The sequence below is a fragment of the Mus caroli genome, unplaced genomic scaffold, assembly GCF_978045245.1.
Source record: "Mus caroli unplaced genomic scaffold, Mus_caroli_1 scaffold_4, whole genome shotgun sequence".
Lineage (NCBI taxonomy): Eukaryota > Metazoa > Chordata > Mammalia > Rodentia > Muridae > Mus > Mus caroli.
The window spans coordinates 100,186,494-100,204,644 of NW_028227259.1; the positions used below are offsets into that span (position 1 = coordinate 100,186,494).

The 18,151-nt window shown below is 35.3% G+C and overlaps 1 protein-coding gene across 5 annotated transcripts in view; it reads right to left on the minus strand.

Moving 5' to 3' along the window:
• Positions 1-391: 391 nt before the first annotated feature.
• Positions 392-18,151, minus strand: part of Cnot6l (CCR4-NOT transcription complex subunit 6 like) — an 87,383-nt gene continuing 69,623 nt past the window's right edge. For all 5 annotated transcript variants that reach the window (XM_029476935.2, XM_021162286.3, XM_021162285.3 and 2 more), the window contains 4 exons: positions 15,991-16,142; positions 12,620-12,847; positions 9,667-9,869; positions 392-7,453 (listed from right to left, as the gene is read on the minus strand). In XM_029476935.2, the coding sequence (XP_029332795.1) occupies positions 7,241-7,453; positions 9,667-9,869; positions 12,620-12,847; positions 15,991-16,142 (796 nt within the window). In that variant the 3' untranslated portion in view covers positions 392-7,240. The remainder of the gene's footprint in view (positions 7,454-9,666; positions 9,870-12,619; positions 12,848-15,990; positions 16,143-18,151) is intronic.

Below are 18,151 nucleotides of genomic sequence, written 5' to 3' on the forward strand. Positions count from 1 at the left end.
ATATTTGTAGTACATTCCCAAAGCTCAGCAGGAGGCTTCTGTTCACCCCTACTCCAGGCCCAAGGGTGAGAAGTTTCATTTTAGCATAAACTCCCACGATCACCAAGAAATCAAGATAAAAATCTGCAAAATGGAACATCACATACCATCTTATACATACTCAAGAGTGATACACGTCCTTAGTTTGAATTTCTTCTGACTAAGCATAACACATAACTTCAAAATGTATTCTATATGAAATTCTTAAGTAATTTTCACAAAACAAGAAAACAAAACAAGAAATATTCACGTCATTTGAATTTGTAATTGGTTTCTGTAAAGCACCTTGGTTTTCTAGTTTATAAGAGAAGTACCAACCCATAGCACAAATAATCAAAACCCAAGACTAGTATGCGGTTGCAAAATGGCCATTTATTGCCTACAGGGAAAGGAAAAGTGGGAGAGAAGGGGAAGAGTACACAGGTGCAAGGAAACAAGCATATATTTAGCCCTATACATCATGTGTGAGCAGTACCCAATCTCCAAAATGGAAAAAAAGTATTTTGTCATCTGACATAATAGTTAAGGTTCTTAAGCACCTCCCTTCTGAGCTGCCACAAGATTTAAAAGGCAGGACTGCTTTGTTTAGTCAATGTTCACATTAATGAAAAAGAATACCACCCCCCAACTGTGTCCTTTTGCACACACATTTTCTATAGTGTCCACTTTGAAAACATCTCAGCTGAGCAGTTCGGTCAAGATCTAGACCTTATCAACTGTGTAATAAATAGAAAAATAAAAGCAGCTGGTGATTTTATCAGAGAGAATGAGAGTAGAACCATCTTCTCCAGAGATGACTAGAAAGGGTTAAATGTTTAGAATATCACAGAACCAGTCTATCAAACATTAATTAGTAAGCTACAATTACATGGCACTTCATTAAATCATCTAAGAAAAGAAGAAAGGAAAGCTTAAGATTGTAAATGATTATCAGAACACAAGTTGATTTAGTGCTTCGCTTTTTCTTAGGGGGAAAAATAAATACACAACCTAAAACAGTAGAATCTGCTTTGAACAGTATTAATAGAAATGATCAAGTATTCACGGGGAGAACTACTGAAACATCTTGCTTAGTCTTAGGGTCATGTGCTTTGCTTTTAGACCACTGTATAGTTAGTTACAAAAACACTATATAGGCCACAGAATGACTCAAGTGTATGCAAAACAATAAATTAATCATCTTAATGCCAGGAAACAAAAATAAATAATCTCTTCCCTAATCAAATGGTTAAAATGTCCATGGACAATTACTTGGCACTTATATAGTTGAAAACTAGATACGACTTAATCTCTGGTCAATATAATCAAACATCCTGGCCTTTTCAAAGAAAGAAAGGGTATATTTTATCTTTAAAAAACAAAAACAAAAGGGGGGTGGAGAAAGGGCTACCCCACTTCAGATACAACAGAGTTACTCATTTGTCCTCCTTGAGATACTCAAAAGTACTCCTATTGAACCCGACACACCTCATTTGGATGAAAGTACTGCTTGCATTTGGACAACTAACTTTACAAATGCCCGTAGTGCACTTCTCAGTGCTGCTGGTGTTTTAAGAAATCTGCCACTCACAACACTAAACAATTCCAGATCCAGTGTGTAGTAACAGCCATCCAAACCCCTCCTCTCTCAAAGGTCAGCAGAGCACCGCTCAGGAATTACACAGGTAAGGGAATTTATTTTTAGCAAGTTAAGCACAGAGAAAGGACAGTAGTTTCTGAATAAAGAGCAACCCACACACTGCAACACTTACCGCATTAAAGTTGAAAACAGTAAGCAGGACACTAAGTCTGTACCATAAGAAGCAGAGCCATTGTTTGGCACACCAGTATTGAGCCAATAGTCTGAGTTCAAGTAACTACACACACAAATTAAACAACGTGGTACACAGAAAAAATAGCTAAGAAAATACGTAAGTCCTCTGAAATCATGAGCAAGGGTCACCTTTCAGAGGGATGCTACCATGATTTTCCAAGGGACAGATAAACGGAAAACAAACAAATGCAGGGATCCCGCTGAAGAAAATAACCAGGAACACGTCTTCCTGAAAGGTGTGTCACGCCACCACTCCAGGTGTCATGGCTTCTGATGGCACACTTCTAATTTCAGTTCAGTGCTATTTGTTTTATAGGCTGCACCATAGAAGTCAACATTTAGTAGGCACGCCCTTAATTCATATCCTTTGAAAATTAGCTTATCTTACTAAATAAAGAGTACTTTCAGTCTGTCCTTTGGATCCAAAAATAAATCAAGTCTAGAATAAACCAAGTTAACCAAACTTATGCCAAAATTACTGGGTTAATAAAACTTTCCCTGGAATCTGCTTCTTCCTACAGGCCTTTTACCTGAGACATTGACATGAATGCCTTTGGTCAGAACAAGCATACATGCTCTTCCGTATCCTCTTCCTGAGCAGGCTCCCGCCCTTCTGCTTCCCTTCCTAGTTTTCTTTCTGTGGCTCTTGCTCAGAACACATAAGGGTTTTCTTTAATCGTTTTAAGCATTCAGGTGACAATTATGAAAGATGCTCTTGGCACCTTATTCTTAAACTTTGGTAAATAAGCAGGTTAAAGATGTACTATCATTTACTTGTGTTTGAATTTTAAATTTGGGAATCATGGTGCATTCACAGAAATTAAAATCTTCCAGAACAATCATAAGCATAAATGTTCTCTGTCTACAAATTCAAAGCTTCAGTTTAAGTTCCTGATTTAGAAAAATAAGTCTAATGTCTCTACCTAATTTATCTACTTCTAATACACAAAAGTCATACAAATAGGATACAAACCAAATGAAAGTCGGTAAACAAATTTTTAACACGTTAGAAAGGTGTTACTTTGGGTTTTATGGGTGGAGAGAAGAAGAAAACCTTACAAACACAACAGCTCACATTTCAGTCAAAATGTCTGTTACTTAGAACATGTGACAAAGGATTCTTGCTTGCTACAGGACCATTACTGAAATACAATTTGTTTTCTGTGACTGAAGCTACAAACCAGTTAGTATACTTTGCAAAACTATTAAAATATTTCAAAAAAAACACAAGAATATAAAAGATGAAATTTTAAATCGGTATTAAGCCAACATCAAATTTTAACACTAGGAAATAGAGATGACGTTCTCTAACCCCTTCAAGGAACATCCCTGACCTATTGTTTCTGTGTACTTTCCCTTCCCTTTGCTATTTGCTATGAGTATACAGGTGGTATTTGCGATTTTTACGAATTCTTGGAAGTACAATACAGACTTAAAATTTCACCTATTGACAAGACATACTCAGGAGACAGAATTTTTAAACAGCACAATATTGTCCATGTTCTAGGTTTAATTGCCACACCCTCAATTTTAACATAATCTGCCACAGATTCAAGTGATATGAGTCTTAAATTTTAACTTTCTCCCTTCTCAGTGATTTATGACTTTAAGACAAAAAAAAAAAAAAAAAAAAAAAAGGAGGGGGAGAAGGGTAAGTTTCATAATTCTACAAACTATAACACTAAAACATAGTGGCTTTTAAAGTACATTCACACAGGATGCTTATTAGTAAAATTAAATATCAGCTTATGAATACCAGAAACGCAATTTGAAAAGAAAGATTAGAACAAGGCAAATGGGGGGGGGGGCAGGGGGAAGCTGGTCTCAGAGCCCATTGTGCCATACCTGACTTTAACATGTGATATTCAAATGAATGTTCACACGCCTTACATCAAATAAATCAAACAAAAATATTCAGCTATGTAGTACAAAATTTTTTTACATAAAACATCATAAATCTTGAACAGATTTACTGTATCTGAATTCTAAAAAGTTGCCTATAGAACGGTGCTGGGATTCTGTTCTCTGCTTGCTTTTAGGCAGTGCTGTTGCTTAAAAGTTGACACCAGGCACAATATTGTAAAACAAAGTCAACAAGCAAGGAGCAGTAAGTGATTTGAGCCTTTTCCAGATGTCAGTCCTGAGAATGCTGCAATATTCCCCATCAGAGTGTGTAAAGCTATGAGGATACTGATGCCTGACAGTGGGTGACGGGACATGCACTTGTATTACTTTTATAATGGCAAACAGTGCAGTTTCCCCTTCTTCTAACAACACCATTTTAATAAACTTAACACTCCAGTTCTTAAGACAATTACCAGAAATCATATTGAACATTTAAAAAAATACATAGCACAATCTAAAAATGCCCAAATTTTCTCTTATCAGATAAAATATGCAGCAGCCCAAAGGCATAAAGCTTATTAACTTATTCTGAGAACTAGAAAGTATATGAGCATATATATTTCACTTTTATTGAATATATACCATGTCATTCACCTTGTCCTTTGGGCTTCTCACTGCCAAAGTTCCAAATGGCATGCATTTAACAAGACAATGCTGAGGACAGCAGCATTTCTGATCATCTGAACTGGCAGCTCAAAACAAGATACCACTCCTTTTACAAAGGGAACGAGGGGAAACAGTGTATTAAATTTGGGCAAGAGGCTAAAGGGAAACCGTGCACATGAAATTTGGGATAACATGCCCTAGGTGTGTGCCACCCAAAACAAAACACAATCACCTACTTCAACAGAGCTACTACCAACATTTACGAAAACCACATTAAAATACACAGGATAATGAATGGGTTGAAAGAGTGCATTTGGAAGCAGAGAGACCCAATTACACACCTTCTTGCAACAGAGTGCCTCGATCATACACAAAATAAACTTAAGCTGTTTACAATGTTTCCCATTTTTTTTTTATTTTCCCCTCTACATTTAACTATTAAAAAAGATTTGTATTAATAAATGGGCTCCTCTGTGGTTCATATACAATCATAAGTGAACTTTAAATTTCATTTTATACAAACATCTCAAAAATATTGGGAGTGAAGTATGGTAGGAAATATTGCTCACATTGCTAATTAACATGCATCTATGAAAAAAAGAAGGGTGTTCTGTTAGTGCACATACCTCCAGAGAAGAAAACCCACCCGAAACAGAAGAAAATTAAACAGACAGTAGCTGATTACAGAAAAAGGTAATGTCCACACAGTTAAGTTTTTCATGCTATTCTACTTTCCAGTACTATGCGTCAGGTAATCAATCTTCATGGCTAGATGTTGGATGCTTGAGGTATATAAGAAGGGATACCTGAACACTGAGGAAAATCTGTCATCAAGGGTTTCTTTTGTTTGTTTATTCAGGTACTTTAACATTTTTAAAAGAATATTTTATTTACATCAAACTTTGCTGAACTACAATGACATTCCAATTACAATAGATGACAACGCCTCTGTCACTAGGCACTTTTTAAAGGGAGTTTAGGCTTTACAGAGCTCTTCTTGATGCAATCCTGCGTGATATTACATCACCCCACCACCCTCATCCCACTAAAATTACCCTTCGGGAAATATTCTTTTATATAGCCTGATCAGTAAACTATGGAAGAAATTAGTATAAAATGACCACAGGAAATGTATCATTTAAGACTAATAAAACAGCCTAAGAGGTCAGGTTTGGAAGAGGAGACAATTTGTATATATTTAAAGCTAATTAAATAATTTAAATTTGACTTGTACTTTATATATTAGTGAGACACAAATATAGGTTATTTTCTTTTTAAATTTCATCACATAATGGAAAATTTCTTGTTTATTAAAAATATCACATTTTGATACTAGAAACAGTAAAGTGCATGAAAAGTTTACAATATAAATTTCAGAAAACTCTTATAGCAGCAAAAAAGCAGAATAAAGAAAAACTTAAAAACACAGACACAACCTTTTCCAATGTTACTGTGCCATAATTAACATTTTCTAATTTTGCCAACTAATTTTCTCCCCACAAATGGTGTTTATGCTCTCTGCCTCTTAAGTAAGATTTTCAAGTGGCACCTCCTGGCCAACAATAAATGGTGGTGGTGGTGGGGTTCCCAATACATCTAGAGGCATCAAACTTTGGGAATAAAACAGTAGCTTAATTCAAATCTAGACAGTATGGCAACGAAGATTAAAAGCATATGATGGCCATTTGGCAGCTAGAGTCAGAAAAAATGATCCAAGGTTTTCAATTACGTCCCCAAATCTGTCCTTTCCTCCAAATCATCTCTACTGTTACCTTAAACGAAACAAAAAAACCCAAACAACAAACAAAGAGCCATTTTACTTACTTTGGAAAACATGTATAATATTATCTGGCTTTCCCTTTCTGAAACTGACCAGGGGCTTTTCATTCAGCAATTTTCCTTAAGTGTTAAACTGCAGTGGTAAAGATATAGATCATATTTTTCCAGTACAACCGGACAGAAAATAAAAGTTTGGGCACGAAAATGAAAAATACCAGACACTAATTTTGTGGGCATCCTAAAAATACCAAATTTTACTTTCAAGATATATGGCAGTATTATCTGCTATTTCCTTATAAATGAACTTGAGAGATGGGCTTAAAGTTAATACTTCTAAAAAGATTAGGACTAATAGGCAGACAAGAAAAGAAAAAAGAAAAAAGAGAAAGGGAAAAGGAAAAAAGAAAGAAGAGAAGAGAAAAGATTCCTCAAACAAAACAACCAGCATTTGGCCAACAAACTGTCACATACTATGCTTGATTTTAAAGCATGTTATGCAATTGTCTTTCATTTCTCAAACTGTCTTGTTATAGCTAGTGGCTATATCATATTTAATGTACAAATCAAGCAAATTTAAGTGCTTTGATAATGTGCAAATGACTTGAGAGCCAAAAGTCAGCTTGTTATGAAAGAAAACAGAAACTCAAAGTTTTTCCTATAAGGCATACCATCATTCAATTGAAAATCTAGTATTTGGAGTTTTTTTTAAAAAAATCACCTTCTACAAAAATGATTGGCTTATTTGAAAACATTCAAAAGAATGTATTTGTTTTTAGAGAACAACATTGGTGTGGGGTCTCAAATTAGTGATTTATCAATTGTGAATGTTGGTTCCTAATATAATAGGAAAATAAATCCAATTTTAAAGTATATTAAACTTTTGGATAGATACAGACAGACAGCAATACTTTGGTTCCAGCCCTAGTGCCAAATGATATCAGTATGCACAAAAATATACAAAGTCTTATAGCAAACACATAGTGAAAGGAACCTGAAGAAGCAGCGTTAAAGATGGCCATACTTCACTCCTACATACTTTGATTTACAACTGTACAGGTCCATAGCAACAGATCCCCGTCTCTGCGGGGCTGTACTCCACTACCTCCTATTAGGCAAGTGAACACCATTGACAAGAGGCAGGAGTGGAGGGTGGAGTTCAAGTTGTGTTAACAGTGAGAAGTGGTCTGAAGGGATGTGAGGGTGTGGACACCCAGTGATGTTGTTCTCAACCAGCCATTGAGGATCTAAAGGCCCCAGGACACCAAGCACGTTCATATGAGTCTTGGAATAGAAAATGTAGTCAATCACACCCTGGAAAGAGATTAGGGAGAACACAAAGGGGAAAGAAAAATATGTTTAAAAAGAGAAAAACTCCATGAAAAGAACAATTCTTTCTTTGGAATAAATTAAGTAAGAAAACCTGTATTCCCAATACCTGTTACTCTGACTGTAGATTCAACAAGGCTCTAATCTTTGATGGGTTATTATATTATATCCCAGAGCTAGATGATTTAATTTATGGGATTAGTAAATAGCAAAACTAATGTGCCTTCACTGTTCCAAGCTGCATAGATTTCACTTAACCTAGTATTTAACTATAGCAAAGAGCCCACACTCAAGTAGAAAGAAGTATTTCTACATGTGAAATTTATTCATTTAATGTAACAAAGCCCTGCTATGTAATCCAGCTAGGCTTGACTCCAAGACCCTCACTCTATCACATGCTGAGATTACAGGTATGTGCTATAACACCTAATGCATTGAAGATATGTTAAAGAAATAGTGATTTTAGACCAGCTCAGAAGATCAAGGCTTAAACTAATATGCCAAATTTTGTGGGGTTTTTTGTTTTTTTGTTTATAGTTTATGGACGAGTTAAAAAGTAAGATTCTAAAAAGTATGGAAAAGGTAATATTTTCTCTTAACCTACTGTATACTAAGACAACGATAACAACTAATTACTAAACACATATTTTGGGGAGCTTTTATTAGTTCTGGATTATGTTTGCAATATTATATATTATAATTATAAACATAGGATTTAAACTATATATCACTAAGTAAAGTTCAGAAGTATTTCTTTCAACTTCTACAAAATACTAGAGTTGGTGATTTCTAACTTGAACAGTACCTTTCCCAACAATATGAACGAAAGTATCACATTGGATTGGACAAGCACATAATCCACAGAAAACACAACCAATCAAGGCTTATTTACCCCAGAGAGCTAGTTAAATGTTTAACTGTGCATCACCATGTATGAGTGATTAAAACAATGCAAGCTATAAACAGATAGATTTATGTACTAGTAAAACTGTATTAACTTTAAGCAGTTTTTGTCCCATTTCTATGAAAGCTGACTAATATCAAAATACAAATCTTTCTTCCTCCTGTCTTGGTTTCAAAAGAATTAAAAAAATGAAAAAAGGAGGCTGGCACGGCGGTTTCAACCGTAAATCCCAGCACACAGGTGGCAAAGGGAGGTCTATTTCTATGATTTTGAAGCCAGCCTGTTCTACATAGTCAATTCCAGGTCAGCCGGGGTTACACAGAGAAACCCAGTCTCAAAAAATAAAACAAAACAAAAAAGGAAAAAGGTTATTGAAAATGTGAGTGAGCCTATTTAATATTTCCCTTTTGTATTATATTATAAATTCTCTAAGCTTTGTATACTAAACAACTTCCTCTATCTATATATGTATTTTTTAGGATAGAACAAGATGTACAACTCATTCTGAAAATGACAGAAAGTCAAATAGAGGTAAAGACAAGAGCTACAAGTAGACAAAATGATCAGGAAATAAACAAAAGGGGAGTAACCACAATGAGCCATTGCCATCAGTTCATCAAGGAGTATCTTGTTCTGAACATGAACAGCAGGACTTCCTTTTCTTTTAAAAACTGAAGTGTTCCATGGATGACGTGGGAATATACTAATGCAACTACAGAGATAAGACTGACATTAAGTACAACCTCTAACTCTACTCCTACAGGAAACTTGGGAAATCATAAGATAAATAAGATATTCAAAGAAAACTTTTGACAGAATAGTGTATGTTCATTCCAGGGAAGCTTAGCTTTATGAGGTGCTAAAATTCTTGCTAAGCACAGGTGGTAATAAACAGGTAAAGACTGACTGAATGTCAACAGTGTCTGATACATAGTAGAAAAGTTTTAGAACTATGAGCTATTATCACTATTATCTGAAATGTCAACAAATAAAAATTTAAAAAAGGAATTTAAATGACATCAATTGTGATCATGAAACCCAACAAAATTACTTGTTTAGTTGTATATTTAAGCCAGACACTAAACTAGTTTGTATTTGTTTGCTTGTTTTTGATTCCATGCTAATTCTTTTATTTCTGTGAGTATTTTGCCTGCATGTATGTCTGTGAAACATTTGCGTGCCTGGTCTGGCAGAGGCCAGAGCCCTGCAGACTCTTCATCATAAGGGTTTACTTTTTTATGTGCATGCTTTTATTTGAAATAGTTCAGATGCTAGTCCACAGACTGCTACTTACTTTGAAATCAAAGGTGTAATTGGTATAAGGCATCAAGTTATTTTCATAGGCGCTCTTAAGTTGGAAGCCATGTGTGATTCTCCCTTCTGAGCTTCCATTCTTTCCACTACAGCTGAAGTTCATAAGACACTCATTGTACCTTAGTTCCTTGAAGTCTTTATGGTTGTCAGCTACTCCACCGTTGCTTAAATATTCCACAACACCTAGCAGAATAAAGAACACTACCCTTTAATGTTTAGAGCAAAGCCGTATTACTAAATCTTATTCTACACACGATGGTTAGAGTTTCCTTAAATCCTATAAAACCCTTAGCTGGGCTTGATGGTACATGTTTTTAATTCTAGCACCCAGGAAGCAGAAAGGCAGGCTGTTTTCTCTGAGGTCCAGAACAGCTTGGTCTACACAGGAAACTCCAGGCAAACCAGGGCTCTGTAAAGAGATCCCATCTCAAAAACAAAACAAATAAAAGAATGGGTTCTTGTTGCTGGTGTTTAAATTCTTAAACACTAGCAATTTCATATAACTTAACATCACTAAAAGGCATTTGCCTACTTCAGAAGAAAGTATCAGGATCACTAGTAATACTGTCAACCTTAGTAGTTCTTTAGGTTCAGATGACTTCTAGAATCTAGAGAGCATTCACCAGAAAGGTCTTGACATTAACTGCTTTGGTAATATTACTCTAAACTACTATGTCTTTAGCAGTACTCAAAATGGTCAATCAACAACATAGGAAAATATACAAAAAACACTTATAATAAAAAATTATTTGCAATAAAAACAGGTTTTTCATCCTCAACAGTGCAATGTCCAAGGTTAGCTTAGAAAAATCTTTATTTTTTAATTATTATTTTACTATTTTATGTATATGAGTGTTTTAGTTGCAAGTCTGTCTCCACAGGTTAGAAGAGGGTTATCAGGTTCCCTGGAATTAGAATTACTGATTACAGATGGTTGTGAGCCACCATGTGGGTGCTAGGAATCAAACCCCATCCCTCTAGGAAAACAGCCAGTGATCTTAACCATTGAGCCATCTCTCCAACCCCTCATTTATTTTGAGTTAACTAAGTCTCAGTCTGACACCTATGAAAAACATTTTATGCCAGAGACCAAAAATATTAGATGTGTATAAAAAGTTGAAAGTGGTATCAGCTTCAAGTTTCCACCAAATTAGCAAACACAACTCTCTCTCCCCTTTTATAATTACTTAGCAATAATGTTAAATTCATCTATTAATGATTAAGGATGACAAATGAATATGAAGGAAAATGAGTATCAGTGTCGTGAATAACTCAAAAGGAACCACAATTTATCTAGCGTTTATGATATGCTAGGCATACAAACAATTTAATGAGGCCAATAATACGTTTATCCCCTTTATCCATAATGAATAACATGTATAGCTGCTAAGAAATAATCAGGGTTCAACCCTGGACAGTCTGAGTTGAGCCAGTGAGCTATGCTATGGTAACAGTGATATTAATAGCTATCATAAATGGCTTTAGGAAATCATGTGAAATAATACAACAAAAACTTGTACTTTTAGAGAAATTTAAGTGATTATTTTTTGTAAAGAATTAAGAAAGAGGGATGTGGGATGAAGAGACAACTCGGTCAGTAAAGTGACTATCATGCAGGCATGAGCATGATGCTCATGCCCAAGCCTCGGAACCAAAGAAAAAAGAGTCAATTATAGTGGAGAGCTCTTGTAATACCAGCACTGGGGGTGAACAGCAGACAATCCCTGGGGATCATTGGCCAACTAGGTAGGCCTAGCCTACTTGGTGATCCCTAGACTGGAAGGGACCCAGTCTGACAAACAATGAATGACACCTCAGGAACACACAAGGCTGACTTCTGTTGAGTGGGTGAGCATACACACATGCACATACCACAATGTATCTGTGCACATACACATGGGAGGTTGGGAGGGGCAAACTGGCCTAGAGATCAAAACCAAATATTTGCAAAAATCTCATCATTTACTTACTATGAACAAGATATTTTCTAAATTCAGTGACTATTTACAATTTCCAAATATGGGTATTTATTTTATATTTATACTATTGATGGCTAGGAATGCTTGCCTAACATGCAATAAGCTTGGATTTGATTCCTGGTAAGGATTAACAGCTTATTAATAATATGTAATATTTGGAATATGTTTTGCTAATAGTACAGACTTACACTCTTTTGTTTTGCATTTGAAATTCAAGATCTAAAATGGAGAACTAAGTTTTACAAAGATGATATCCAGACATAAAGTAGTCCAGTGGTGTGATATACCATCTTGCTAGAATTGTGATCATTCTTCTAAAACTAGTAGTAAGTATAGAAAGATCACAGAGAACCTATCAATATTATTAAGTGAGACAGCTATCTGTGATGAATATTCTCTAAAGAGTATCCACCTTTGCTTAACTCTGTGCCTCGGGAGGTTGATCCCGCATTGGTGCAAACATTCCCCTACCCCCATAGCTTCTGGCTGGACTTGATTAATGGGCAGCCCTGGCAGAAGATGGAAAGGTGAGAGCAGAATGAGAGAGGGCATTCTCTTCCCCCAGCTCCCTTCTTATAATTTGGCAGGCACTGATTATACCATTCAATTCCAAGCCATCACATCAATTATTGACCCTCGTCTATAAATACAACACTTCCAAAGTCTGAGGACATCTCATACCATTTTTCCAGTTAAGAGCAAGAGTAGGAATAGTTAAAGTACAAAAGTACTCATTGTTTTGTTTCACTTAATTAAGCCTGAACCCTCCTTTGGAAGCAGTTTCCTTATTTATTTATTTATTTATTTATTTATTTATCAATTAGTCACTGTCTCATCTCTCAAATTCCAACTGGTATGTTCCTTAATTTAGAAGAGCCCTGTAGAAGCTGGATGGTCTTCCAATAAAGACTAAATGTGAAACTGAAAGCAAGGGAAAAAAGATGTGGTAAATACCTGAATCTGGCAATGAGTTAAGATCTGCACATAGCACCAGCGGGATGGAATTGGGATCTGCAGTTGGGCTGCCAGGCCTACTTGAGGCTTTCTCCAGAATGTTTTTAACCTCTGAGACAAACATCATGGTCTGAATAAGTTTCACATCAGAATACTCTGGGTCCCAATGCATGTGGGCATTTGCCACTATAAGCAGCTGTTTGTCTGCAGCATGAATAGGCTTCATACCTAAATTTAAACAGCATAAAAAAGATGCAGAATGTTATATTCATGTTTCTTTTTTTTAAAAAAGGTACTTTAAAACTTTTCTGAAAAAAAAAAATCCATAGCTACACTTCATTAATCTTTTCTATATATTTATACTGATTTTCATCTCAAACTTATCTGAGAAGCTAAAGGGTAATCTTGGAAACCATGATATATTAGTTAAGTTATTCATCTCAATCATGTAAACAAATGGTAACCTATTGAATAAAACTTAGTCTACTATATATTTCCACGTATAGCCTTGGTAAGCTAAGTTCAGTCTTACATTTTCAAAGAGACCCTATGTGTCCACAGAGTCAAAAATATTTAGTATCTACACCGTTATAGACAGTGTTGCTGATTCCTGCTGTACATGGTTAAGGTAGAAATTATTACATGAGATAGTCAATATCTGGGTTATAGTACTTTTCATCTGCTGTGTTGTTAGTTTAACCAAGCATATTTTTTGTTTTTGTTTTACTTGGTTTTTTTGTTTGTTTGTTTTGTTTGTCTTTTTAATTTTAAGTGCTGTGTGTATGTGGTATCTGAGTATGGGGTTTGTGCATGAGTGTAGTGCCTGCAGAGGCCAAGAAGAGGGCATCTGATCTCATGGAACTGAAGTTAAATGAAAGGTGGTTGGGAGCCACCCAAAGTAGGTGCTAAGAACCAAATTCTGGGAAAACAATGCATACTCTTAACTGCTGAGGCATCTCTCCAACATGAAGCAAGCACTTTTAAGTGACTCTTATTTAAATAGCATAATATCTAGTGAGAGTTGTTTCCAGGTGAATTAACTAATACTTAATTTCTAGCCACTGCACAACAAATAATTATTCATCTTGCATTTCACAAGCTTGGTAGTAAAGGTCAATAGCAAAAATCACTAACAGAAAATTAAATAAGGAAACAAATGTGTCACCCAAGTAAATTCCCAAATAAAATTAATTTTAGATACACCAGAGAGGCCGTCAGATCTCATTACAGATGGTTGTGAGCCACCATGTGGTTGCTGGGATTTGAACTCAGGACCTTTGGAAGAGCAGTCAGCACTCTTAACCGCTGAGCCATCTCTCCAGTAAAATTAATTTTATAATGGAAATTGTGGCACTGGATAATGACTAGCGGTTAAAAGCACTTGCTGCTCTTGAAGAGGACAAGGGTTTTGTTTCCAGCACTCAGACTGCTCACCACTACCTGGTAACTCTACTTCCAAGGGATCCAACACACTTTCAGACTGCCATGGGTAGCAGGCGCATGTGTGTGTGTGCGCGCACGTGTGCGTCCATGTAGGCATTAATCTTAAAACTGTGTGCTTCAAAACTCTGGATACTTTCATTTTAGAGTTGATTTTATTATTAATTACTTTGTGTGGACTCAGGCTAGTTTGCCACTTAGGGTTTTTGATACTTAGGTTAATTTGAAAAAGGATAACCAGCTAGATAATTTTAAATTCTTTTTTCCACTAAAACTCTGTTAAAATAAACATTAACATAATATTTTCCAAATGGTGGACATGGTAATAAATCCAATATAAAGTGTGAGAAGTAAACTTAATAAGTTATTGGCAGAAAGATGACTGGGGGGAAAAAACTATCTAGTCTCATAATTTTCATTGTAAGATTAATTTTATTTGGATAGCAAATTTATTTCCTTATTTCATTTTCTGTAGGTTCAAATACTGTTATTCACTTTTGCTACAGACTTTTACTATTAAGCTTGTGAAATGCAAGATGGATAAGTATTGTGCAGTAGCAAGAAACTAAGTTCAAGGCAGAAAATCCAATGCCACTTAGCATTTCTAGAATGTAATCAAGAATTTCTCCTTTTTTAAAGTTTATGTACTTTTGGGCTGTTGAAGTATCAAGTGAACACTCAAAATTAACATTTCTATTGAAATGTACATAAAAATAGTTCAGATTTTTCCACTGAAACACATACAAACTCTGAAGAAAAAGGCCTAATTTCTAAGTCTAATATTTAGGTAAAATTATGTTTCCTTCTTATCTCACCAAACTGTAACTTTTTGCAATGTTGAGAAAATAAATTACCAAAGTAATGTGCTATATGAAACTGAAGGAATACTTTACAACTTTTTGTATGCTGTCTCCATTTCCTAGAAATTTAACTGTCACTTCTGTCTATAAATGCATGTTCACTATGTTAAATATAAAAATGTGTCCCAAAAATCCATTTGCTCTTACCTATTAAATTTTCCTTTTATAAGGAAAGGGACAAGTTTTAGGAAGTAGAAGTATCTATTACATAATTTAGAATTACTCTTCTGCAAATTAAAACGGCGTGAAACTCCAAAATAGGGTCATTGTAATAAACAGAACAAAACCCACCAGAACAATGTAATGGGAAAAGACAAAAAAAAAAAAAAAAAAAAATTGAAAAGGCTAAAACAGAAGTAAACACAAAATCTCACATTAATGATGGACTATTTAATGATAAACTAAAAAACTGTAAGAAAAAGGAAATCTGATACTATGTGTCATCTGAACAATTTAAACTAGTACTCCAGACAAAGTAGCACAGGAAGAGAAGTGTACCCATGTGGTCTTATCAGCTTGTTCTGCTTGAGACATTAAAACATAATAGTGTTCCAAGGCAGGCAGAAGAGAGGTCAATGAAAGACCTTGATAATGCCAAGTATACAATGAATTTCTGACTCTCTGGGAAGCTATAAATAATCTAAAAACTCTGAAAAGTATCACATAGATAAAAGATACTGTTCTCACCCTGACAAAGACTTGAGATGTAACAAAGAAATTAAAGAAAGCAAGCCAACTATTTAACCTTAAAAAACAAAGGGTACACACTCGTGAAGCTAAAACTTCAAGAGAGGACTAAGTATAATTGCTAATTCAGCCTAACCAAACCATACCCTATTTCAAAGAATTTTCTCAATGAATGGTGTGTTAAAGGGGCAGAAATTACCTGTTAAGTAAAAATGCTGACAAAAACTATAGAATAAAACAAGAATTCACAAGAAATGTGTAATACTTTACATAATTAATGCTATTTTCTTTTCCATCTCCTTCATAGTTCTCAAGATAAGAAAATAATCTTGTAATAATAATAAGATTCTCTTCTCTTAAGAAATCTATTTAGATGGCACTCACCTGTTCCAAAAAGCTCCTTGTGGACCTCTAACACCACAGCAACGCCAATGTTATCTTTCGTCATTACTCTGTTTAGCATTGCTTCGGATCCATCTGAATTTGCCATTGCTACCTGGTTGAATTCCACTGTATGCTTCTGCACCAATGTAAATCTAAAAGGCACATAAATTCAGATAACTTGGGTAGTTATACTATCAGGCTAACACATTAAAAGTAGAGGGGGCATGAGTATAAACACTATTGATAATGTATAGCTACAGATGGTCACATTATATAATTCTGGCCAGTGAGAAATAAGAAATATGGTTTCTATAAACAATTTATGAAGGCCCATCTAGCAAATGTGAAATATATATCCTCTTCATCCTTTTATGTCTTTTCCCCTACTAGCTTCCTAGTAGGGGAAATTTAATATCTAAAGGACTAATACTAAATGTGAACTAAGCAGAAGGGTACAAGCCAATCTTCTGAGAATGAGGAAGCAGCTGAGCCAGTTCTCTCTAGAATGCTTCTTGTGTATACAAAACTCATGTACTTAAGCTACTATTCAGATTTTCCTTACATTTAAAGGTACATACAATCTTAAATGAGCAGCTTAAAAGAGAAAGAATAAAGTCTACTTGCCAATTTTTAAATACCATATCAAGGTAACAGTCAAGAAAATACAGGAATATGATCTTTTTCCCAGCTAAAAATGATCACATCCTTGACTAGTTTTTACAGAAAGACTAATTAGGTGTAAGTGTTCGAGAAATAAATTATATTATACAAAAAAAAAATGGATCTCTGTGATGATGGCAAGTTATAGTAGAATTGTAGGATATAATACAAATTCATCTAATGCTAACATTTAAAAACTGTGAACTTGAACTTGGTCAGGTTGCCTGTAATGGTTGTTCTGTCAGCTTGACACAAGCAAGACTTATCTGAGAAAAAAAAAAAAAAGCCTCTATCAGACAGCCTATAGGCAAGTTAATATGAGAAGGCACAGTTCACTCCTGGGCAGGTGGTGCCGAGTGGTACAACCAAGTAGACTTGGTAAGCATAGATGGAAAACACCAGTAAGCAGCATTACTCCATGGCCTCTGCTTCAGTTCCTGCCTCCAGTTTCCTGCCCTGACTTCCCTTAATGATCAAGTAAGTATTACTTCTAAAGTTTAAGATGAATTAAACCTTTCCTCCAAGTTGCTTTTGATCATGGTCTTAGAGTGTTAGCGGCCAAAAGTAAGATACTATTTAACATCAGTTACCCAATTTTATTAACTTTTTAAAATATCTAGAGAACCAAAATAGTTCTTTGGGGTAAGCCAGAGCCCCTAAACTTGAACTTGCAGCTAACTCTCTCTTCCTGCCTTTGATCCTTAGAAATGAGTTTAGAACATGCTCTAACAGACATGGCTTAACATACTAATTTTCACTAGACTTTCAAAGACACGTTTTGCTTTCATAACAATCTACCTACCATTTTATAATCATTTCTAGAGCTGAAAATTAAACCACATACAACCCTTCAAAATTATTAACTATAAAGCTCGCAATGTTGTAATATACCATGCTAGATAAAATATTCTTCCTATCAACTTCTTATTCCAATTATGAATGTCTCAGATGTGCTCAGAATACATAAAGTGTAATGTTTCTGGTCACGTGGCCTATTTCAAACCCAGAGTTCTTTAAAAAAGCAGTTTTCACCCTGTTCTGGTAAAAGAGGTAGTCCTTAAGCTGAAAAAGCTATCACTGTGAAGAATGAAGTTAAGAGCATTTCAGGTAAAAGTGGGGGGAAATCCCAAAACAGCAAATAGCTTTCTAAAAAAACAAACAAACAAAACCAGATAAATGAGGGGGGGGGATGAGAATGAATGGGAATATGGCAGAGTATGAAATGGTACTGGAGATAAAATAAACAGGGATTATAAGTAAAGAGCACTTGCTGCAAATTCAAATGGACAGACTTTGGTTCCCAGCATGCATAACAGGCAATGACACAACCAACTGTAACTCTAGCTCCATAGGACCTGACACTCTCCTCTGATCTCCATGGACACCCACTTATACATGACATACACATAAATAAAAATAAAGACAGGTGTAGTGGCACATGTCTTTAATCTAGGTCTTGGGAGGCAGAAACAAGAAGATCTAAGTTCAAAGCTAGCCTGGT